At 39.9% G+C, this 26,174-nt stretch overlaps 1 protein-coding gene across 1 annotated transcript in view; it reads left to right on the top strand.

Annotated features, from left to right (window-relative positions):
• Positions 1 to 14,711, top strand: part of Wnk3 (WNK lysine deficient protein kinase 3) — a 107,344-nt gene extending 92,633 nt beyond the window's left edge. Inside the window, exons 19-20 of the mRNA XM_013035800.1 lie at positions 11,361 to 11,563; positions 14,370 to 14,711. Of these exons, the coding sequence (XP_012891254.1) occupies positions 11,361 to 11,563; positions 14,370 to 14,711 (545 nt within the window). The remainder of the gene's footprint in view (positions 1 to 11,360; positions 11,564 to 14,369) is intronic.
• The last annotated feature ends 11,463 nt before the right edge of the window (positions 14,712 to 26,174 follow it).

Below are 26,174 nucleotides of genomic sequence, written 5' to 3'. Positions count from 1 at the left end.
TCAGCTCTTCAGCTCAAGGCTAGCGCTCTACCACTTGAGCCACAGCGCCACTTCCGGCTTTTTTCTTTTTGCTTATGTAGTGCTGAGGAATCGAACCCAGGGCCTCAGGCATGCAAGGCAAGCACTCTACCACTGAGCCACCTTCCCAGCCCCTCCAATTAATTTTTTAAAAGGAAAGAAAGAAAAAGAAAAGAAAAGGCACATGTGGCACTCTGGCTCAAGTGGTAGAAATTCTAGCCTTGAGCAAAAAGGAGCTGAGGGACAGCACCCAGGTACAGAGTTCAAGCCCAGGACCAGGAACAAAAGAAAGGAAAGAAAAAGGAAAACCATTATAAACAAAGCACAAGTTTAAACTCCTTTTATCCTTAGACAAAGGGGAATGGAGGGATCAAGTTAGGAATAGACTGATGGCTAGAGAATTTTAGACACCTCTTCAATGGTCAGCAGTTGGGACATTGTGAAACTTGGTGGTTGGTACACACACAAGAGTACAAGGTCAGAATGCCCCATACTATCTTGAAAACATCTTGGTTCATCTTAGAGATATGTATCTTAGGAGAGATATTGCGTAAATTTAGAGCAAACATTCCTCAAATGACTAACCCATCCATATTTAGTTTTGAGCAGAAATCAAACCCAAAGGTTAAGGTAACAAAGGAGACAGATAAAATATGAAAGCTAAGAAGCCAAACTTGTTCGACTGTGTTTTAGTTCACTGCCAGACACTTTTGTAGGCCCAAATGAAGAATCAGTGCTTTCAGTAAAAATGAACACCAAAGGCTGGGAATGTGATTTAGTGCTTGGCTAGCATGCATGAAGCCCTGGGTTTGATTCCTCAGTACCACATACACAGAAAAAGCAGGAAGTGGCGCTGTGGTCAAGTAGTAGAGTGCTAGCCTTGAGCAAAAGAAGTTTTTACTTGTTATTTATTTTCCTGAACTAATTGTGTATTTTTGTTTTTGCTAGTCCTGGTGCTTGAACTCACGGCTTGGGCACCTGTCCCTGAGCTTCATGCATGCTAGGCAACACTCTACCACTAAGCCACATTACCAGTCCTAATTGTGGGTTCTTTTGTACTAGATTTTTCCCTTTTTTTCAGTTTTAAGCCTGGTTTCCTAAGATTCACTACTGGGCCAGTATCATTAGGTTGTGAGTTAATGATTGATTGAAAGACTTCATTAAAACCAGGTGCAGGTGGCTCAAACCTTTAATCCTAGCTACTCCAGATGCTGAGATCTGAGGATCACAGTTCAAAGCTAGCCATGCATGAAAGTCTGTGAGACTCTTATCACCAATTAAGGACCAGAAAACCAGAAGTAGTGCTGTGGCTATAAGTGACAGAGCACTAGCCTTGAGCAAAAAAGCTCAGGGACAGTGGCCAGGCCCTGAGTTCAAGCCCCCCAACATACAAAAACAAAAAGGTTTCTTCCTGGAATTGTGTGTGTGTGTGTGTGTGTGTGTGTGTGTGTGTGTCTGTGTTAATACTAGGACTTGTACTCAGTGCCTTGAACTTTAGCATGGCTTTTCCTCTCAAGGCTGTACTCTAAAACCTGAGCCACATGTGCACTTGTGGATTTTTGGTAATGAATTGGATCTAAGTCATACAGATTTTTCTGCCCAGGCTGTCTTTGAACTACAATCCTCAGGTATGAACCTCCTGAATAGCTAGGATTACAAGTGTGAGCCACTAGAGTGTGGCTTGAATGTCTTTATTAGAGAATCTCTATGAGAAAGCATACCGTAAAACTCCAGGTTTACCAAAACCATTTATTTATTTATTTATTTTAATTTATTAATTAATGGATGGATTGAGTGATTTCTGGTTCTGGGGTTTGAACTCAGAGCTTGGGTAATGTCCCTGAGCTTTTTGTATGCTTTACCACTTAAACCACAGCTCCATTTCTGGCTTTTTGGTGGTTAATTGGAGATAAGAATCTCATGGATCTTCTTGCCAAGACTGGCTTCACACCACAATCTTGAGATCTCACCTTCCTGAGTAGCTAGGATTGTAAAAATGAGCCAATTGCACCAAGCTCCATTTATTTTTCTGTATGCTATTGTAAGACTGTGTTTTGTACCTTCTCTTTTTTCTTGTCATGCCCGAGTTCTGTTCCCAGGAATATGTCAGAAGATTCCAAAGTCTCCTAGGCTGATATAAGTCTTCCAGAATTCCCTTTAAATTCCAGCCTAGGTTATTGTCTTTCCCAACTCAACTCAGAGCTTTAAGCAGCTGAGTTGTTTCCAACACTCCTTTGCTTTCAATGATGTCCTGCAAGTAGCTCTCTGTATTTTTCACCCACCATTTTCCTCCATTGCCAGCAGAGCCAAGCCCGGATTGAAAGCAGATATGCATCACACTATTGGAAAGAGTTTTTTTTTTTTTTTCTGAGATGCTGTGAAATACTGACTATGCTTGGGGGATGGCACATTTAAGGACACTCAAAACAGGTCTGATCTCTCCATTGTCTGCACTGTTGCTAGCTTTTAAGCTACCACAAAACATAGATAAGAAAAAAAGGGAGTTGCCTCATGGTTAAGTGTGACAGGCACTGGCTGTTTGTCATTTACAGATGAATTTTATTTTGTTTTATGGCATTGGGTAATTATCAGAGCTTTCTATTGTTTTGCCCATATTTGGATTGCTGTAGAAGACAAGCAAGTTAACCTGCATTCTTGTGTGCAGTTCATGGGGCTTGAACAATCTGTGTGCTGTCCTTGAAGGTATATTTGCCCAAGACTCTGTGCTCTACTACTTGAGCCACAGCTCCACATGCAGCTTTTTTGGTAGTTAATTGGAGATAGGGTCTCATGGACTTTCCTGTCCAGGTTGGCTATGACCCTCAATCCTCAGATCTCAGCTAGGATTACAGATATGGGCCACCAACTCCTGGCCCTTACTCTGCATTTTTAGAAATGAGTCTGAACTTCTACTTTCTAAAAGACTCTATGTTGAATTAGTGTTATTTCTTCTTTAAATGTGTCAAAAATTTTTTCCAGTGAAATCATTTGAGTTCAGATTTTTCTTCTGAGAAGGTTTTTTTTTGGGGGGGGGGTCTGGTCGTGGGGCCTGAACGCTGGGCCTGGGCGCTGTCCCTCAGCTCTTCAACTCAAGGCTAGCGCTCCACCACTTGAGCCACGGCACCACTTCCGGCTTTTTTCTTTTTGCTTATGTGGTGCTGAGGAATTGAACCCAGGGCCTCAGGCATGCAAGGCAAGTGCTCTACCACTGAGCCATCTTCCCAGCCCCTTCTAAGAAGGTTTTTAACTACAAATTTAATTCTTTTTTTTTTATTGTGAAAATACTGTACAGAGGGGTTACAATTACATGGGCAAGATAATGAGTACATTTCTTATCAAGCATTGTAGCCTCCTCCTTTGTTTCCCCTTCCCATCCCTTCCCATCCTCCCCCTCCCCCGCCAATTCTCCTCCCCCCCCCACCAAAATTGTAAAGTTCGTTTTTCAACATAATGACTTGTACATCTCATTGTTGCAATGGATCCACCTGTATCCCTATTTAAAGAATTTGTTTTTTCCCTTCCCCTCCACAAATTATACCAACCTCAAATACAGTGAAAGCAGGGGTTATACCATGGGGGAGGGACATACAAAGCAACAAAGAAATAATCTTATAAATGTGTTAGAAACAATCACCTGAAAGAAAAAAAACATTTGAATAAATATCTTAGGGTTCATTTCCCTAACATCAACTTATCTGACCTTTTCTGCTTGACTCAGACATATACTAGTTATTGCAAATAAGGGAAACCATGGGACCTATGTTTCTTTGGGCTGGCTTACTTCACTTAATATAATTTTTTCCAAGTCTTTCCATTTCCTAACAAATGGGGCAATGTCATTCTTTCTGATGGAGGCATAGAATCCCATTGTGTATATATACCACATTTTCTTGATCCATTCATCTACTGAGGGGCATCTGGGTTGGTTCCATATCTTAGCTATGGTAAATAATGCTGCAATAAACATAGTTGTGCTGGTAGCTTTAGTGTGGCCTTGTTGGTGATCAATCCCCAAAAGTGGGATTGCTGGGTCATAGGGGAGCTCTATGTGGAGTCTATTTTTTTTTTTGGGTCCGGTCGTGGGGCCTGAACTCTGGGCATGGGCGCTGTCCCTCAGCTCTTCAGCTCTAGGCTAGCGCTCTACCACTTGAGCCACAGCACCACTTCCAGCTTTTTTTCTTTTTGCTTATGTGGTGCTGAGGAATTAAACCCAGGGCCTCATGTGCATGCAAAGCAAGCGCTCTACCACTGAGCCACCTTCCCAGCCCTATGTGGAGTCTTTTGAGGAACCTCCATACTGCTTTCCAAAGTGGTTGAACAAGTTTACACTCCCACCAACAATGCAGTAAGGTTCCCTTCTGTCCACATCCCCTCCAGCATCTGTTGTTATTAGAGTTCTTGATTATAGCCATTCTAACTGGGGTGAGGTAGAATCTCAATGTTGTTTTGATTTGCATTTCTTTTATGGCTAGGGAGGTTGAGCATTTCTGCATGTGTCTATTGACCATCCTTCTTTCCTCTTCAGAGAAGTTTCTCTTTAAGTCTTTAGCCCAATTACTTATTGGGCAGTTGTTTCTTTGAAGATTTGTTGTTGGAGGATTTAATTTTTTGAGTTCCAGGTATATTTTAGATATGAAACCCTTGTCTGTTGTAAGGCTAGTGAAGATCTTCGGGTTATATATTTAATGTATATATTTCATGTTGGTGGGTTTTTGTGCTTTGGGAGAAACTGTTCCATTTCACCTGTTTTGTGATATAGATATATATATATAGATAGATATAGATATACAGAGAGAGAGAGAGTTGTTCATTATTATCTGTTTAATATCTTAGGGAATCTGTATGGCATTACCTTTATTTTCCTGCTCTGAGTTTTCCCAGTTGTTCTGCTGTTTTAAATATTCTTTATTTCTGTTATTATTTTTATTTACTTTTGAGAGAGACTTTGAAATGGGATTTTGCTATATACCAAAGGCTGGTGTTGAACACATAGTTCTCCTGCCACAGCCTCCTGAGTGCTAGGAATATACACATGCATAACCATGTCCAATTCCTAAGCTTTTCTTGTGTGTTCTAGTCCTGGGTCTTGAACTCAGGGCGTGGGTACTGTCCCTGAGCTTTTGTGCTCAAGGCTAGTGCTCTACCACTTGAACCACTGCTGCACTTCTGACTTTTTTGGTGGTTAATTGGAGATGAGTCTCTTGGACTTTCCTGCCCTGGCTGACTTTGAGTTCTGTCCTCAGATCTCAGCCTTCTGAGTAGCTAGGATTACAGGTGTGAGCCATCAGGACCCTGCTTGAAGCTCTTTTTATTAGCAGTATACATTTATTGTACAAGGAAAGTTACACTGTCCCATTTCCTCACATTTATATAGTGTACCCCAATCAACCTCAACCTCAACCCTCCCCCATCACTTTCTCCCACTCCCTGGTCCTAAAATAATTTCATGTTTTTTGTTCTACTTACACACATACAAATAAACGGGTTCAACCATGTTCACTATCATTTACCATCTTTGTTAGACCTCCCCCCATCTTACTAGTGCTCACTTCCTCCAATTCAAGCCTGTTCTGTTTTTCTGTCATTTGGGTTTTTTTCTTTCTTTATTGTGTATTAATTGCACCAAGGGCATTTCTGATGTGCATATATTGTGCTTTACTCAAAATAATCCTATTACTCTTTCTTTCTTCATCCTTCCCACCCCCTGTTGATCAACAGCTTTCATTGAAGGTTTTTGTTTGTTTTGCCAGCCCTGGGGTTTGAACTCAAGGTCTGGGCACTGTCCCTGAGCCTCTTGGTACTGAAAGCAAGTGCTCTACCATTTGAGCCACAACACCACTTCTGGATTTTTCTGAGTAGTTCATTGAAGATAAGAGTCTCATGACTTTTCTGCCCTGGCTGGCCTCGAAATGGGATCTACAGATCTCAGCCTCCTGAGTAACTAGATTATAAGCATGAACCACCAATGCCCAGCTTCATTGAAGTTCTTTATGCTGCCTTCACACACAGTTGTATTTTATTTCATTTATTCCTCCTTCATCTTGCTATTTTTCTAATTTACATTATTGTTTTAGAGGTGATATACAGCGGAGTTACCTACATTTTACCTACATATGTTCACTCATTCTCTCCTCCCTTCTCCACCCACATTCATCTTTCTTTTTTCCTTACTCTGCTCATGATCCTTTGTAGTCCATAGTTATAATCTATGTTAGAATCAGACTTAGAATCTATGTTCTACATATATGTATATAGGTATATACATGGATGTACATGCCCTTGAGTATGTATGTGTCTTTTATGTTTGGCTTCTACATATGAGAAAACATATAATATTTGGCGTTTTCAGCTTAATTTATCAAAATCAATATATGTTCTCCAACTTCATCCATTTTTCTGCAAATGACATCACTTCATTTTTCTTTTTTTTTCTCTTGTGTGGGTACTGGGACTTTTTTGTGTGTTCTGGTCCTGGGGCTTGAAAGCAAGGCCTGGGTGCTGTCCCTGGGCTTTTTTTTGGGGGGGTCCAGTTGTGGGGCCTGAACTCTGGGCCTGGACGCTGTCCCTTAACTCTTCAGCTCAAGGCTAGCGCTCTACCACTTGAGCCACAGCGCCACTTCCAGCATTTTTCTTTTTGCTTATGTGGTGCTGAGGAATCGAACCCAGGGCCTCAAGCATGCAAGGCAAGCGCTCTACCACTGAGCCACCTTCCCAGCCCTCCCTGGACTTTTTTGCTCAAGGCTAGCACTCTACCACTTTAGCCAAAGCTCCACTTCTGGCTTTTTTGGTAGTTAATTAGAGATAAGGGTCTCATGGACTTTTTGCCTGGAATGGCTTCAAACTGATCCTCAGATCTTAGCTTCCTGAGTAGCTGGGATTACAGGCATGAGCCACCAGTGGCCAGCTCTGGTGGTATCTCTTACTGAATATGACAGTGCTCATGTCTACATTACCCATAGGGTAAAAACAGGAAAGATGATGCTGTCATTTTAATAGTGCTTTTATTTTGGTCAACCTGCTACTAATCAGAATCATCAAATATTTTTTTCAGTGTATTAGGTCCAAATTTTATGGTGGACTAAATATGTGTAGCATGTCCATCCTTGGGTTCCTTGCTTAAAATGTTTTCTTTTTAAGCCTAGCTTCCAGGAATGCCCCCTCTATCTTCATTGCTTAATATTCAGCTGAAGTTTGGTCTAACACTGAAATCTCTCTGCTAGTTTTGAATTCTTTCTGCTAGTTTTGTTTGGGTTCTGATGCCCACACAAAACTATACTTCAGAAAATAATATGGAGGATGGATAGCTTTATAGTACATTGCAAACATATGTGATAACATCATAAAGAACCTCAGTAAAAGCTATTGATCAAAAAGAGGACAGTAGGTCTGGGAATGTGGCTTAGTGGTAGAATGCTTGCTTGGCACTCATGAAGCCCCAGGTTCAATTCCTCAGTGCCTCACAAACAGAAAAAGCTGAAAGTGGCACTGTGACTCAAGTGGTAGAGTGCTAGCCTTTAGCAAAAGAAGCTCAGGGACAGTGCCCAGACCCCAAGTGAAAATCCCAGACTGGCAAAAAAGGGGGAGGTGATTTTGGACAGAGATAGAGAAATAGACTTTGTTGGGGGTACTATTAGGAAGGGCCTGGGATAACAAGAATGAAGAAAATTGAATCCTGTGTAAATAGATTATTTGCAACAATGATAATAGAACAATCAAACCTGCTAAAATTTACATGGGAAAGCAGGAGATGAGGAAGGTAATGGAGGTAAGATTGATTAGAATATATTGTAAGGGGAGGGGAAGATGGGAGGACAAGGATGGTAAGGGTAAACAAAGGAGGAGGCAACAATGCTTGTTAAGAAATGTACTCATTACCTTGCTCATGTAATTGTAACCCCTCTGTATGGTACTTTCACAATTAAAAATACTTAAAAATACTTAAAAAAAAGAATATATTGTAAACGTGTGGGAAGGTAACAATGAAATCCCCCCCACCTGTAAAATTAATGTAAGATAATTTAAAAAATAAAAATAAAAGCTATGCAGGTCACAGTGGTTTACGCTCTGATCCTAGCTACTCTGGAGGCCAAGATTGGAGGATCATGGTTCAGAATATTCCTAAGATACTCTAGACACATAAAACTGCAGGCACTAACATAAATTTACTTCTAGCTCTCTTCTTAATCCCACCTGATGCCATTATCCCAGGCCAAGAATCCAATCTGTAAAGGCGTCAGCTCTCAAGTCTTCCTCAACTTTGCTGTGCAATTTGTTCCTTCATTGAAGTTGCCAGAGAGGTAGACGTACACAGATGGATAACAAGAAAAATTGATACTTTTATTATAAAATAACATATATGCTCTCGTGTGTGTGTGTGTGTGTGTGTGTGTGTGTGTGTGTGTGTGTGTGTGTGTGTGTGTGTGTGTGTGTGTGTGTACAGGCACCAGTACTGGGGCCTGAACTGTGGGGATACATGATACAGGCACACATGCACACATCAATCCTGGGGCTTGAACTCAGGGCCTAGGCACAGTGTGGGCTTTTTTGCTCAAGGCTAGCTTTCTATCACTTGAGCCACAGCTCCATTTTAGAAACCATTATTATTAGAAACCATCCATATATATGAATGTTCCAGTTCATTCATTATACTTGTTAATCAGTTTTCACTAATATGTTTGCATTTAATATTTTAATCTTTTTAAATCTAAGTTTTCAGTAGTTAAGGGTTCATAGATATAAATGCCATCATTGAACTTACTGTGATCCTCCTTATTTAACAATTTCCTCATCCATTTCCCAGATTATTATATAGACTTGCCAAAGTACAATGGAAATCTTGTCAATACTAAGTTACCAATAACAGTCAGGATGCCTAGACTCTAGCTCCCATATCTAACCCTGTGTGTTTACTTTCTCATTCTTAGTCTCCCTGTCTATAAAATAATGTGTTCATTGTTGTGTATGTCTGTATAAAACCCTTGTTATAAGTTTCAAAGATGACACACAGTACTTTGAATATTGTTGATATAAAGGCTTCTTGTATTTTGTATTTTCTATATTTTCTCATGATTACAAAAAGAAGACCACATAATTATATGCTTATTTAATTAAATCCTTGGAAATGTTAGTGATTAATGTTCACAAATGTACTTCCTAAAATTAATTTTTGACCACTCTTTAAGTTCTTGGCTTACAAAAATGGTCTTGGGCTGGGAATGTGGCTTAGTAATAGAGTGCTCACCTAGTGTGCATGAAGCCCTGGGTTTAACTCCTCAGTACCATATAAACAGAAAAGGCCAGAAGTGGTGCTATGGCTGAAGTGGTAGAGTGCTAGCTTTGAGCAAAAGCACCTCAAAGACTGTCCCTAGACCCTGAGTTTGAAGCCCCAGTACTGGCACACAAAAAGATTTTATAAACACAAATAATAGTACTAAGTTATAAAGACTAGTGTAATGTTCAAATTAGGATAATTTTTTAATTTATTTTTATTTATTTATTGGTCCTTTCGTGGGACCTGAACTCTGGGCCTGGGCGCTGTCCCTCAGCTCTTCAGCTCAAGGCTAGCTCGCTACCACTTGAGCCACAGCGCCACTTCTGGCTTTTTTCTTTTTGCTTATGTGGTGCTGAGGAATCGAACCCAGGGCCTCAGGCATGCAAGGCAAGCGCTCTACCACTGAGCCACCTTCCCAGCCCCCAAATTAGGATAATTTATACTGATTGAGTCATCAGTAAAACTGATTTCATTTGTTTGAATATCTTATGCTTTAGGATATCCTATGCCGAGGCTTATTAAACCATCTGTGTTGTCTTTTCCACTATTCCAGATAAACATTCTTTTTATTCATTTTTAATTTGGACATTTTGGGGTAGTTTCATTTTGTTAGTGGTACTGGAGTTTAAACTCAAGCACCTTATACTTGTTGAGCAGTCACTTTACCACTTGAGCCATTCCAGTAGCCCAATTTTGGGGAGCTTTTTGAGGCAGGCTTGCTATGTACCCTTTTTATCCTCTTGCCTCAGCCTCCCAAATGCTGTGATTGAAGTCTTGTATTTCTTTGCCCATGTCTTTCTAAATTTTAACCATATATCAGAAATATGAGTACAATTTGAAAGGTGATTAAAGCTTTTAGAAACTTGTTGAAAATCACTAGCATTCCATTGCTATCCTGATGGAAATTGCTCGCAATATCTTGAACCATGTCAATTTACTTTTTCTGGACCTGGTTTCCCCACTATGAAGTAAGTAGCTTTGATTGCAATTTTCAGATTCTTTTCTTTTTTGGTTTTCTTTTTTTGTATTTTGTTTTGGAAATACTGAGGCTTGAACCCAGAACCTCACAGTTGGTAGGCAAGTGCTTTACCACTTAAGGTAATACCCCCAGCCCAGTTCTTTCCATTTTTAACATTCTATGATTCTTTTTCTCTCTCTTTTTGTGGTGCTAGTGATCAAACCCCTACCCTTGTGCTAGGCAAATACTGTATTACTGAGGTACATCCCTAGCCTTATGATTCTGTAAAAAAAAATAATTAAGTATTTACCTGAAGAAGCTTATGAAAAGACTAAGGTTTATATTAATTTTTCATGATTCGGCACACTTGAATTACCCCTAAGATAATTTGTTAAAATATGAATCAGGTGTTTCTTGCTTGATGTCCAAGAAACTTTGGGGACTGAAAGGGGAATAGTTAGTAATTAATCCAAGACAATAGCTTTATTTTGTGTGTGTGCTGGTAATGAGTCTCACATTCAGGGCCTCACACTCTTACTCAGTTTTTTTGCTCAAGACTAGCATTCTACCATTTGAGCCACAGCACCACTTTTAGCTTTTTGGTAGTTCATTAGAGATAAGTATCTCATAGACTTTCCTGCCCTGGATGTTTTCAAACCACAATTCTGAGTAGCTAGGAATACAGGTGTGAGCCACTGGCAACTGGCTCAACAGTAGCTTTATTGTTTTTTTGGGGGGGGGGAGATCCGGTCATGGGGCCTGAACTCTGGGCCTGGGCGCTGTCCCTCAGCTCTTCAGCTCAAGGCTAGCGCTCTACAACTTGAGCCACAGCACCACTTCCGGCTTTGTTTTTTTTGTTTTTGTTTTGCTTATGTGGTGCTGAGGAATTGAACCCAGGGCCTCAGGCATGCAAGGCAAGCACTCTACCACTGAGCCAACTCCCCAGCCCCTCAACAGTAGCTTTAAATTGGGACTGTTCCAGGTAAACTAAAATATGTGGTTGCCTTTATCTGTTCCCTGTGTGTGATTCTATTAGCTGCATGGTTCTAACAAGAGTTATCTAATAGTTATAATTCTTTTTTCACAGTTTCCATGTTTATTAATTTTTTTCAGATTTACTTGGTACAGAGGGTAGTACAGCTTCATGCCAGCAATCTCCAGCCAGTAAAAAAGGAATGTTCACAGATGACTTACATAAACTGGTGGATGACTGGACAAAGGAAACAGTAGGAAATTTTCCTATGAAGCCAAGTTTAAACCAGCTTAAGCAGAGTCAACAAAAACTAGAAACAGAAAACTGGAACAAGGGATATGAAGTAAGTTGTTTATCCCCAAACCTCTTGATAAAAACTAAAGCCATAAAAGTTTATTTTTTTAGGCCAATGGTCATGAGAATGTGATGTAACTTGAAGCATCAAGATTTTGATGTTGGTTTAGATTTATGAAGCCCTTGAGGAAATTATCTTTTAGACCAAGTCAATGAACTTTCAGGTAGGTGCCAGTTAATAAATATTTTTAGACATTCTAAGCCACATGGTAAGAACTTATCTTGTTTGTAGTTTCAAAGCAACCTTAGACAATATAGAATTGAATAGGGTAGATTTGAGCCATTTAAAAATAATTTGTGGAAAGATATGGCAAGCCATATTTTCTGGCTCTTGTTTTTAACTATTGTATCTTAAAAACAAACAAATATGGAAAAAGAAAGCCTATGGAATGAGGATTAATGTGATCACCTGAGAAGAGTTTGAGTTTTGAGGAAAAGCTATCCTGTGCTACATATCAGTATTTTTTATGCTAGTCTTGGGGCTTAAACTCAGAGTTTTTGTGCTAAAGGGTAGTATTCTACCACTTGAGCCACAGCTCCATTTCCAGATTTTTGGAGGTTAATTGGAGTTAGCAGTCTTACAGATTTTCCTACCTGGGCTGGCTTTGAACTGTGATCATCAGATTTCAGCCTTCTTGAGTAGCTAGGATTACAGACATGAGCCACCAGCACCCAGCTCAGATCAGTATTCTTTGGGGTTTTTTTGTTTTTTGGGTCCGGTCGTGGGGCCTGAACTCTGGGCCTGGGTGCTGTCCCTCAGCTCTTCAGCTCAAGCCTAGCACTCTACCACTTGAGCCACAGCGCCACTTCCAGCTTTTTTCTTTTTGCTTATGTGGTGCTGAGGAATCGAACCCAGGGCCTCATGCATGCAAGGCAAGCGCTCTACCACTGAGCCACCTTCCCAGCCATACTTTCAACTTTCTAAGACAAATAATTTAGACTTCTCAACTTGTGTCTATGTCTCTATCTTCTGTTTGAATGTGTGTATAGTTTTTAAGTAAGGAAAGTGTGAAAATACATTTATGGGGCTGAGAGTATAGGTCAGTTTTAGAACACTAATCTGGTATAGTGCAAGAGTTCCATTCTTAGCACTGAAGAAAAAACAGTATGCTTTAAGCTGGTCTTGTTGGCATACAAAGGTAGTCCTAACACTTAGGAGGCTGAGGCAGTACCCTGAATTTGAGGTTTACATAATGGGGCATCACTGTAAGACTTTGTCTCAAACAATATGTTTATTAGCTAGGTGCCAGTGGCTTCCTTCTATAATCCTAGTTACTCAGGAGGCTGAGATCTGGAGATCACAGTTCAAAGCCAGCCCAGGCAGGAAAGTCCATGAGACTCTTACCTTCAAGTAACCACCAAAAAGCCAGAAGTGGAGCTGCAGCTTAAGTGGTAGAATACTAGCCTTGAGGAATAGCGCTCAGGAACAGTACCCAAGCCCTGAGTTTAAGCCCCACGCCTAGCACAAAAAAATATTTTTAAGGCAGGAGCTGATGGCTCACGCCTGTAATCCTAGTTACTCAGAAGGCTGAGATCTGAGGATCATGGTTCAAAGCCAGCCTGGGCAGGAAAGTCAGTGAGATTCTTATCTCCAATAAACCACGAGAAAACCAGAAGTGGTGCTGTAGCTCAGGTGGTAGAGTGCTCGCCTTGAGCTGAAGAGCTGAGGGACAGCGCCCAAGCCCAGAGTTCAAGCCCCACGACCAACAAAAAAAAAATTAATACTGAATAACAATATTTAAGTCATAGATTTCTCAAAATAGTAAATAATGTATCCTCTTGGGGGCTTTGAATTCTTTTCTTCCTGGCACCAATTAATACCTAAATAGTATCCCCATTGTAAGATTCTGGACATTTTGAGGCAAATTTCAAGACAGAAGTGTATTTTATTCTGCTATGGTGAGATCCTCTAACATACTATGCAGATAGAAGTTTTGTTGACTATTCAGATGGTGATTGGTTGCAGTATCAAAGGAGTATGTTTGGAGGAAGGGTGAGGAAAAAATAGTGTGTGAATAAAACCACCAAAGGTTTTTTTGACAGACTTGGGTTCCATTGTCAGGTAGTCATTTACTTTACCATGTGACTTACTATACTTTTCCTTCGTTTTCGTGTCTTTTAAGCAATCATAATGCCTGCCTAGCAGAATTACTGAAGATTAAATGAGTTAATACTTACAAAGCTGTACCATTACAGGTGTCACATTGTAAGTGCCTATATATGGCAACTATTTTTGTAATGTGACATTTATTCAATGATATCTTAGTATAGAGAGCTAACTTTACCAATGTCCTCGCATGTTACTATTGAAATGTATATGCTGCAAGGCAGAACAGTTAGGAGTATGAACTAACATATGTAATTATCTTGAACACACAGATTGGTGCTCCCCATGTGATAGCCACGTAGGAGTAGTAAACCAAAAAGTGAGCCAGAGGCCAGTGACTCACACCTGTAATTCTCGCTACTCAAGAGGCTTAGATCTGAGGATCACACTTCAAAGGAAGCCCTGGCAGGAACATCTATGATACTCTTAACTCCAATTAACCACCAAAAGTGGTGGAAGTGGAAGTTGTGATTCAAATGGTAGAGTACTAGCCTTAAGCATAAAAGTTCAGGGACAGCATCCAGGCCCTGAGTTCAAGGTCCAGGACCAACATGCATGTGTGTGTGTGTGTGTGTGTGTGTGTGTGTGTGTGTGTGTGTAAAAGCATCTGACATATAGAAATGGATTTAGATTGCTAAATGCATATACAAAATAAACTGATCTTTTGTTTCTATGTTTCTTTTGTTAGAATACTCCATCTACTATGGGCTACACATCAACATGGATTTCTTCTCTTTCCCAAATACGTGGAACAGTCCCAACTTCTTTGCCACAAGGACTTCCACTCCCCTCCTTTCCTGGGCAATTATCATCTTACGGAGTGTCCCATGTTTGTCAGTATAATACTGTAGGAGGCACAGGGTATCCCTTACAGTGGGTTGGAATCCCAGGAACAACACAGCAGTCTGTAGTGATTCCTTCCCAATCTGCAGGACCATTCCAGCCAGGGATGAATTTGCAGGCATTTCCAGCTCCACCAGCACAGAATCCATCTACGATCCCTTCTACAATCCCTCCTGGTCCTAAATGAACCAGAATAGAGATGATGAAGAAAAGGGAGATTTTATTTTCCAGAATTATTTTCAGGATACCTAAGATATTAAAAGTTTTCTTCTTCTTGGGTTTTGCCATATTTTCCTTCATTTCAGTTTACTTTCAAATGTAAGTGTTTTATTGTTCCAGTGTGATATTTGATAAGGCTTATCATTCTGTAGAAATGTGCGGTTTGCACATAGAACACTGCACAGAAAAATGTTTTTTCACTTCAAATCCTATCCTCTTTGATACTTGATTTTTTTAAAATACTCTTCAGAATGCTTTAATAAGCTCAGCTTGAGTATTACCATTTCCAGGATACTTTCCATTGCATTGCTGAGAAGCCTTCTTTTTTTAAAAAAAAAAAAATTGTTTTTGCTATAGCTGTTATCTGCAGCTGTATGATACTTTTCTTTCAAATGTACAAAGATGATTTCAATTTACTCTCCCCAAATGTGGACAAAGTGAGATCCTCCAATAGCTGGAGTCTTGTGGGATTCTTCACATTTATCTTACAAGTTTACCTTTCACAGGAGGCAGGGTAACACTGCAGGAAATGTTTTGTCAACCAATACAGAACATGAGCCCTTTTTAATGTGATTTTTCTTCCCGTCGTCACAGCAGTAGGAGTGAAGCCTTGTTTTGAGTGAGGCGGAGGGAAAGGAAAAATGAGAACTGTAACAGTTCCTTGATTCTACAGATACTATAGCTGCTTTTGGATTTCAGTAATAATTCAAAGCAGCTCTCTGCTTCTTGTGTGCACACTACATTGCTTTTGAGCACTCAAGAGGCATCAGTTTGGCTTGCATTCTTTTGCAAAGGATATTTTGCAGCCAATAAGAATCTCATTTGGGGGAAAATCTTTATATTCCTAACAAAGGGGATTGAAGTTAACACCTTTATTGATCTATTATTCTGAAGGGAAATGAACTTAACACAGTAGGTTTTTTTTGTAGGTTTTGAGACTTACACATGAAACACTGGCTTTACAGGGTCCTAAGAGATGTGGGGTATACACTGTCCTGCAGAGAAAGAGAGAGTAGACCCTAGAAGGATACTATTTAAGTTGCCCTTAGCATTTTGGATTACCATTTTATGGTTGTTATAATTTCTTATTAGTAATCTAGAGCATCGTAGCTGATTTTTAGATCTTAGATAAGTTTGGCAGCCTCTTTAGACTATGAGAGAGATCACTGTCAAGTTGCACTTTACTGGGTTTTATCCAGTTTTAGGAGGAAGGGAGGCAATGTCACCTTTGGTTTTTAAGAAAGTTAACTATAATAAAATTAAATATAATAAAGACTGGTCACAGGGTTTCTTAGTGCTCAGTCTGTGAAACCCAAGTAGAATTTTTTTAAGGGGATCTAACTACTAAGTCTACATGTTCAAACTACTTAGCTTCCACTGAAGATTTCAAAGTCATTTCTGGTCCACATTTACCCAATTAGGAGTTTTGTCTATTGGTGAGCATTCCAAATTGTCACTCACCATTTCTGTTAATGAAATGGATTTTTCTTCCATATTCCCCTAAAAAAATTGTACCTCCTTGGTCTTGCCAGGTAATAAGGAAAACTTAATATGTATACTCCTTCTTTTTGGGTTTTTATGCAACATACTTTATAGCATTCAGTTTACTCTTTTTAAAGTATGTCTTTTATTGCTTACCTAAAGATCACACCCACCGTTGCAGTTCTCTCACGGTTGGGAGCATCAAGGGTAGCATTTTGAGCATCGTTGTTGCTAAGAGCCACAGTTGTTTTGGGGTTTTTTTGTTGTTGTTCTTTTTTTTTTAAATAAACTATCATCAGTTTCAGAGGAGTCTTTCCAAACCTTATGTAGAGATTCCTCCCATTTCTCTGGTATTGCTTTATTTGCAAGTTGAAGTGATTTTAGGACATTCATGCAAATTCTTGCACTGCAGTGTTTCCTGTGTGTCCAAAAACAATCCTCCTGAAATCCATAACTTTCAAAGAAAAAAATCTGTTCATATTTTCGTAGCTGAGTTGATTTTGCATAATTAAATTGAGATATATAACATAAAATGAACTTCTTCCTTAATGGCCGTCTTTTTAAATACCCCAGGGTATAAAACAAAAAGCTCCATGGGTAATATGTACAATTCCACTTAGTAATGGCTGCTCTGTATCCTATGGCCTGCATTTTATCACCCACCTCAGTTTTACATAGAATTCATCATTCTTATTTGCCTGCAGACTTTTTGCAGTGCCTTGTAATATTTAGAATCTTTTCAGATTTTTGCTGGAAAGAAAAGTAGTCTTCTAAAGTTTGAAGATGGTGAATAGTGTACTGCTGTCTCCATGCTGACAGCAGTAGCTGGGTTAGCATATATGTTATATATACTTTGTGTATATGTAACATGTGTAAGTTTAAGAATACAGAAAAAAGTGAGTTTTTGCAGAGATGAAGAAAAATAATGTTATTCACATTGCTGTGGGGTTTATTTCCTTTTCCCCATTACTGAAATGTTTGATTTCAATTATAGTCATTTTGACTGTAAATATTGGCTAGTTTTCTATGTAGGATTTTGCATTCTTTCATATTTTTTTCTGAGTCATAAATTGTGCTGGTTTCATCCTTGCCTGAGGTACTTCTCCTCCCCAGAAACAACTAATGCTTGAATAACTACAGCTCAGAAATTCCCTTCTTACTTAACAACGAGCCTACTATATAAAATAGGCCTTCTTGTTCATTTGAAAAAAAAACACACACACAAACCCATCCTCTTCATTTTCTTGTAGAAGAGAAAAAGGTCGTGCGTAACCATTGTGCTTGTAATGTTTATTTGGGGAATAGTTTGTATGTCCAGCCACCATGTTTACTTCTTAAAGTACAAGTCTGATGAAGAGTACTGTATCTCCATCTGTGGCAACGTGAGCATCTCATCATGAAGTATCTGCTGCTATGTCTGTGAAGTTGGGTGTAACATCATAAGAATATGAAACAAGTATTGATGTAAATCTAATGAAAATAACCCTCTATGTGTATTTGTAGCAGTCTTGAAAATTCTATTTAAGGTAATTTGCTGTAATATAACAAATACTCATTTTGTTTTTCATCCCTCCCTTGCTTCTATCAAGCATGATTACTAATGGTTTGACAGCAAAATTATCTGTGAAAGTTTAAAAGGCACTTTTCCGCTGGGATTTTTGGATTGAGTGGAGTGTGATCTATAGTATGGTGGGATGTTATCATCTTAGAACCCCAGGTTTACTTCCAGTCTAGTTACTTTTGTTTATCTACCTCGTTTTCAGTGCTGTTTTTGATGCACAAGTAAACACTACCTGTGAAACTTACTTTTGTTCCCCTTGATTCTCAGTATTTTTTTTAGATTATAAATCTGGCTTGCCTTTTTGTTCTAGTACTCATCATGCGTTTGCGATGAGAGGTATCATCACTCTGTGGGCAATTTGTGTGTAAGTGATGAGAGCCATGTGCCTATGCGAAATAAGCTTAAGAGGATTTGGGGATGGAGAGCAGAGAAATAAATCTGACTGGTGGCAGTATAGAACTTTATTATAAGTGTTAGTTATAAAATAAGCAAACTGTCACAAATGTACTTAAATTAGTTCCAGTGCCTGTAACATTGCATTTATTTTTACAAGAGATGCATTTCTCATCTCTGTGCCTAAAGGGCTATGGGTTGAAATTACTTTTAACTATCACAATGGAATATTTGACCAGTCCTCCAGCAGTGACCTGTCCTTTAAAGTATTAGCATACTGCTATGTATTTGCAGTGATATTTTGTTATCTTAAAATGGCCCACTGCATTTTAAGTTGAATTGCTTGTAGTTTGTGATAAGGGGTTTATATAACTGTTATCCTGTCTGTACAGTTTCTGGAGGCATTGGCTTGCTTCTGTGCTGTATTTTCTGAGAGATAAAAATGATGCATTCCTCTTTCAACCCAAATCTTAGCAAATGTTTGTAACCAGACATTCCTGGTTTCACATGTTTACTGTGTAACACTACAGCATAGTTTATATTGGTAAGTACTGTATTTCAGTCACCCTGCATAAATACATTCCTGAGGTATATTTGCCATCACTTTGGGATTCAGTTACTTCATCTTCTGTTTGGTTCAGATAAACTGAAGCCATTTGAGGTGATTTGAGGTGCAGACCATTTTCTAGAATCAATTGTTTTTTGAATCTTTATCAAGGATTTGTTTTCTCCCCTTTGTTTAGAAGATGAACTAGAAAATGGTGTGTGTATGTATGTTTGTGTGTGTGTGTGCGTGTGTGTGTGTGTGTGTGTGTGTGTGTGTAGAAAAGGCCTTAGATTTAGTAAATGGAATTTTTAGGATTAAAATTTAAAAAAAAAGCCTAATCCAGATTATGAAACGGAAACAATCAAATGGGAAAATATAATCGAAATACAATTAGTATGACATTTGAATGGAGCCAAATACTTTCAGGTCATCCCAGAAATAGTCTTTTTGTGAAGGATGAATATAAATATTGGTTGGGGATTTGACCCCAACATGTGAAGGAAAGTGAAGTAGTAACTACGTTACCCTAAAGTTATTTTCAACTGGGACAGTGGAATTGTGTACCAATTAATTCTGGAAGATTTTCTTTTCTTTAAAAAAAGGCTAAAAGTCAAGCAAGAAGGGAAGAGAGAAATTCAGCTCTGAGAAAAAATGTGCAGTGTCAACTAAACTCTTAAATGTGTTTGTCATCCTTTAGTTTTATTTGAAGTTGCATTTTGATTTGCACTGTAATTTAAGGTTTGAGATTGAGATTTGTGGTCCTCAGCAGATAAAGTGACTAATCGGAAAGTGCAGTTGTTCAAGGTCTGTCATGCTCAATCACTTAAAGCTGTAATTTGTTTGATATGAATATTAAGCATGTAGACCTCGTGCAGCATGGGAGCCACTCAGGAAGTTTATGCAATTAATAAACTTTCATGCATAATTTACTATGAAGTATGCAGAATTTCAGCCACTTCTCTACACTTAACATTTAGTTGTATATGTGAACTCTCCTTTCTTAATTGGGGAATGTAGCATTATAGAGAATGTTGTTAAACTTAAGTTTAATTCTTTCTGACATTAATGTTTTCTTTTTTTAATTTTAATTTTGGGGAAACCAAGTGATCTGCCTTTCACCAGTTGTCTCATTTTGATTCTTTGAAACTGTGATTTTTATTTCACTTGTACCCAACTGTTGTTAAGTATTTTGTTTCCTGGAAATTTTGTTTTGAAGCAGACAATAAAGTTTGTGTTAAATGAGTATGTTATCTTATTAAATTGATGTCACAGTCCCTGCAATAATCGGCCTTTAAATAGTTCTTTATTTACCAAATGGAATTTAGGAAAATTAGTCCTATAGATTATGCTGGTGTGTATGTGTATATATTATATATATATATCCAAAACACCAATTAACCACACCATGTTTTGCCCTTTTTTTTGGGGGGGGGGTTGTGGAGCTTGAACTCTGGGCCTGAGTGCTGTCCCTCAGCTCTTCAGCTCAAGGTGAGCGCTCTACCGCTTGAGCCACAGTGACACTTCTGGTTTTCTGGTGGTTAATTGGAGATAAGAGTGTCTTGAACTTTGCTGCCTGGGCTAGCTTTGAACTATAATCCTCATATCTCAGCCTCCTGAGTAGCTAGGATTACAGGCATGGGCCACTGGTGCCCAGCTGTTTTGCCTTTTTGAACCCATTTCAAACACAGTTCCAGTTAGATCTCTCCAAATTTGCAAATGAGTCAAAATTGTAACATTTTCCTCAGCTAGGATTTTGACTGAATTTTTTAGAGGTATTCAGTTTAATACTCTAATTTTACTTCTTTTTTAACTGTATTTTTTTGTCTTTTCTTTTTTGCAGATTGAATGTTGCACTTGCTAAGAAAGCACTTTGCCACTGAGTTACATCCCAGCCCTAATTGTACTTCTTGACTGAATATTTTAATTTATACAGCAGTCCTAAAATATGTGGGATTAAAGAGTTTGCTTGGGGGGCTGGGAAGGTGGCTTAGTGGTAGAGTGCTTGCCTTGCATGCTTGAGGCCCTGGGTTCAATTCCTCAGCACCACATAAGCAGAAAAAAAAACGGAAGCAACGCTGTGGCTCAAGTGGTAGAGCGCTATCCTTGAGCTGAAGAGCTGAGGGACAGCGTCCATGCCCAAAGTTCAGGCCCCGCGACCGGACCCCCACCCCCAAAAAAAAAGTTTGCTTGGCCAGGCTCTGGTGGCTCTCATTTGTAATCCTAGCTACTCAGGAGGCTGAGATCTGAAGGTGAAGGTTTGAAGCCAGTTAAAGCAGGGAAGTTTGTGAGGCTCTAATCTCCAGTTGACTACCAAAAAGCTGGAAGTGGAGAGATTGCTCAAATGCAAGAATGCCAACCTTGAGCAAAATAACCCAGGGACAATGCCCAGTCCCTGAGTTCAAGTCCTAGTACACACAAGTTTGCTAGAGTCACATGGCTAGTAAGTAGTGACACCTACATCCAATCTCAGATCTCTGATTCTGCAGCTGATGAGAGAACTCAATGATCTACAGTGACTTGTGAAACTGTCAAACTGGGTTAGATCACATGCTCATGTGGAAGTTTGTGGAGAACTATGGATGTGCATATGCAGAGTCCTATAGCAAAGAGTAAAAGGCCTATCAGAAATACTCAAGCTTGTCAAGCACGGGTGGCTCACGTTGTAATCCTAGCTACTCGGGAGGCTGAGATGTGAGGATCGTGGTTCAAAGCCAGCCTGGGCAGGAAAGTCCATGAGACTCTTATCATCAATTAACAACCCAAATACTGGAAGTGGAACTGTGGCTCAAAGGTCTAGAGCGCTAGCCTTGAGCCCAAAAGCTCAGGGACAACACCCAGTACCTGAATTCAAGCCCCACAACTAAAAAAACAAAAACAAAAAAAAAACACTCAAGCTGTGAGGCATAGTGGTACACACCTATACAGTCAACTATTTGGGAGGCTGAAGGAGGAGCTCCACAGGATCCCAGAACTTTGAGGCCAGCTTGGAAAACAACCCTTTCTCAAAATAGGAAAGAGAAAGGGGAAGAGACCTTATAGTATGACCTGAGATCTCTTGTCTCAGGTGATTTCTAGTTGGAGGTTCAAGATACATAGTGGGGGAGGGAAGGGTTGGAAGGGGAAAAACAAAGGAGGAGATAGCAATACTTGATAAGAAATGTACTCATTACCCTATGTAACTGTAATCCCTCTGTACAGTATCTTTACAATAAAAAATATATTTTAAAAACAAGATACATAGTGGTAGAAGCATGAAGTCTTTTATTCAAAGCCTCTTGAACTTGCATTTTCTCATTTGTAAAATAAAAATGGTCATATTTGCTAATTGAGTTTACTATTTTGTTGATGGTTTTCACATTCAGCTTGCACTTGGGAAATCAAACTGGCTTGGACATAGTTCTGATTATTATTAGTGGTAATACACAGCTTTTATAGACCAGCAGACCAGGATTTTTTTATTTTTTTATTTTATTTATTTTGGTCAGTCGTGGGGTTTGAACTCTGGGCTTGGGCGCTGTCCCTGCACGCTTCAGCTCAAGGCATGCGCTCTACCTCTTCAGCCACAGCGCCACTTCTGGTTTTCTAGTGGTTTATTGGAGATAAGAGTCTCATGGACTTCCCTTCCTGGCCTGGCTTTGAACCATGATCCTCAGATTTCAGCCTCCTCAGTAGCAAGGATTACAGACCTGAGCCACCACTGCCTGGCAGACCAGGATTTGTATTCTACTTTACTTTTTTTTTTTTTTTGGGTCCGGTCGTGGGGCCTGAACTCTGGGCCTGGGCGCTGTCCCTCAGCTCTTCAGCTCAAGGGTAGCGCTCTACCACTTGAGCCACAACGCCACTTCCAGCTTTTTTTTCTGCTTATGTGGTGCTGAGGAATTGAACCCAGGGCCTCATGCATGCAAGGCAAGTGCTCTATCACTGAGCCACCTTCCCAGCCCAAAACTGCTTAACTTTTTTACTTCAGCTTCCTTTAAAAAGGATAACTGGCATCAGAGGCTCATGTTAGCTACTCAAGAGGCTGAGATCTGGGAATGGTATTTCAAAGGCAGCCCATGCAGAAAAGTCCTTGAGACCTCTATCTTCATTTAACCACCTAAACTCTGGAAATGGGACTGTGGCTCAAGTGTTAGAACATTAGCCTTGAGCTAAAAAGGTAAGGGACAGTACCCAAGGCTCTAAGTTCAAACAAACGCAAAAAGAAAGGAAGAGGAAGAAGGAAAGAAAAAGATAACTGGTTTCTGGAACTGTTAAAAATAAGCATATAAAGAGCTTAGCATAATGCTGTTTATGCTTTTTTTTTTTGCAGTAGTGGGATTTAAAACCCTGGGTCTCATGTGTGCTAGGTAGACACTTTGCTACTCCAGCCTGAATTATGTCTACTACACAGGGGGTTGGTTAAACAATAGTAACTACTATTCAAGGAACTTCACAAATCACTACTTTTATTATTTTTTATGCCAGTACTGGGGCTTGGCCTCAAGGTCTGGGCACATGGGGCATTTTGCTGGTTAATTGGAGATAAGAGTTTCATAAACTTTCCTGTCCTGGCTGGCTTCAAACTTTGACCTTCATATTTCAGTCTCTTGAGTAGCTATAATTACAGGTGTGAGCCACCAGCACCCATCTACAGATCACTAAGAAGAGAAAAAGATGACAAAAACCAATTCTAGGCTGAGATTAGAGCACTTCAGGTAGAAATCAGCCCAGTCAGGAAAGTCTGTAAGTCTCTTATCTCCAATTATCTGCCTAATAATACCAGAAATGGAACTGTGGCTCAAGTGGTAGAGCACTAGCCTTAAGCAAAAATGTTCAGGGACAGTGCCCAAAAACGCCAGGACCAGCACACACACACACAAATGGTAACTGTCTGTGTTTGTGTTATAAAAAAGCAGTACTGGTTTTCTTTATAAACAAAATAGGTTTATTTAGTTATTCTGAACACTAATAGAAGTACAAGATTGGGCAGTCGACCTCTTTAGCCTCTGGTAACATCCCCTCAACCCCAGTGGCTACATCACAGCATGGCCAAGAAGTGGAAAGGAAAGTGATGAGATGAGGAAGAAGCCATATATGGCTAGGGCAAGAATGCTCTCAAAAAAGTGTGACTGGGGGGCTGGGAAGGTGGCTCAGTGGTAGAGTGTTTGCCTTGCATGCATGAGGCCCTGGGTTCAATTCCTCAGCACCACATAAGCAGAAAAAGCCAGAAGTGGTGCTGTGGCTTAAGTGGTAGAGCTCTAGCCTTGAGCTGAAGAGCTGAGGGACAGCACCCAGGCCCAGAGTTCAAGCCCCACGACTAACAAAAAAATAAAGTGTGACTGGGCTGGAAATGTGGCTCAGTGGTAGAGTGCTTGCCTAGAATGCATGAAGCCCTGGGTTCGATTCCTCAGTACCACATAACCAGAAAAGCTGCAAGTAGCACTGTGGCTCAAGTGGTGGAGTACTAGCCTTGAGCAAAAGAAGGTCAGGGACAGTGCCTAGGCCCTGAGTTCAAGCCCCAGGACTCACAAAAAAAATGTGTGACTGTCTGCACAAGGGCAGAGCTCCCATCACCTAATTAGCCAGCTTCCAAATACCTCTGCACTGGGACCAAACTTGTAGCACAGGAACTTTTGGGGAACACAAACCATTTCTAACCATAATGTTCCCCCTCTAGGCCTTGAGATTCAGGACCTCACAATGCAAAATGCATCTTATTCCGTGCAAATAGTCTCAATGTATTCACCTGTTCTACTGTAAAGTCAAAAAGCTAAAATCCCATTTGAAACTCAAGGAAAATTCCCAGCTGGGAATCTCCAAGACGAAAAGCAAATTATTGTTAGTCCTGGGAAATAGCTCAGTGCTACAGTGCCTGGCATGCTTGTTGAGACCCTGGGTCCAATCACCACCTGTTGAATTTCAGTATACACACACACACACACACACACACACACACACACACACACACACAGTAGCAAGTGGGGCTCCCAAATCCTTAGGGGCCTTTGGCAGCCCCGTGTCCATAGATTTGATGATTGAAACCCACATGGCTGCTATGCAGCATGTTTTCTGCACATACATGCATGCTGCCAGTTGTCCTGCTTTCCTAGGGTCTCAATGATGGTCCTATGACTCTTTTAGGCCCCTACAGCTGGCCCCCTAGGCTTTCCTTTAAACAAACACTATAGAAGTTTAACAAAATGAATAGCAGGAAGTTTGTGATGTCAGAAGTAAGGTCCAAGGGCAGGGAGCACACAAATGGAGAGAGGAAGCGTGTTCGAATGCAATTATATTTAATGTACATATGTGAAATGGATTTGGGTAACTTGAGGGGAAGGGTGGAGTTGGAAAAGATGGGGGAGAATGATGGGAGGGGTGACATTGATCAAGGTGCATTATACTCATAAACTGACATGTCTAATTGTACAACCATTTAAGGATAATTTTTAAAACTTTAAAGAGATGAAAATCTCTGCAGAAACAACTCTGAAGTTCCTGCTTCTGCATCATGTGAATCTCACCCAGATTAGCTGCTTGCTTGCTACCTTTGGGGCAATGGGACAAAGTCATGCCTTGTACCTACCTGCTTAACCATGGCTGTGAATTTTGTTAGCAAGCCAGGAGCAGTATACTAAGAGGGGTCCTGGGCAACAAGCCTTTGGAAAGCTTTCCAAAAGCCTTTTTCCCTGGCAGGCCTTTGGGCCTATGAGAATGCTGGGGCTTGAACTCAGGGCCTTGCACTTTCACTTGGCTTTTTCCTCTCAAGTCCGGCGCTCTACCACTTGAACCATACTTCCACTGCTGGCTTTTTTGCTTGTTAATTGAAGTTAAGTGTCTCACAGACCTTTCTGTCTGGGTTCTCTTCAAACTGTGATCCTCATATCTCAGCTCCTTGAGTAGCTAGGATTACAGGTGTGAGCTACATGTACCTGGTAACTTCTTAAGATTTCTGAGATGTCTTTCAGGCCTTTCCCCTTATTATCTTGACTATTTAGTACCCAGCTCCTAAAATGTTAAATTTAGTTCAGTAAATAACAACAGTTAATAATATTTTGAATGTATTTTAAATTTAGTAGTACTTTTTAAATTTAATTTTAATTAATAGACATTAACCATATGAAGGGGTTTTAGTGTGACCATTCCTTTTATTTTTGCTAGTCTTTAGAAAACAGTTGATTGGCTATACCCTCATTTTATTCTGATGAACACACTTTTTCAGCAGGCTGTGAGATTTCTAATGAGTCTCACTCTAAATCTCACTGAAAGTAGCCACTAATAACCATGCTACAGCCTAAATGTCTTGCTGTTTAGCTATCCCTCTGCCATAGACTTATTTCCCTGTTCTTACATTCACCCTTTCACAAAGCCATGAAGCACAGACACACTGGCAGCTACGCTTTCTGTGCTAATGTGACATAATAGTCCCCATTTCCATCAGCACTTTAGTCATAAACACTTATCCAATTTCT

The sequence above is a fragment of the Dipodomys ordii genome, unplaced genomic scaffold (genome assembly GCF_000151885.1).
Source record: "Dipodomys ordii isolate 6190 unplaced genomic scaffold, Dord_2.0 Scaffold221, whole genome shotgun sequence".
NCBI classification, from domain to species: Eukaryota; Metazoa; Chordata; class Mammalia; order Rodentia; family Heteromyidae; genus Dipodomys; species Dipodomys ordii.
The sequence above is the reverse complement of the archived record's forward strand: the minus strand, read 5'-3'. Positions and strand labels throughout refer to the sequence as shown.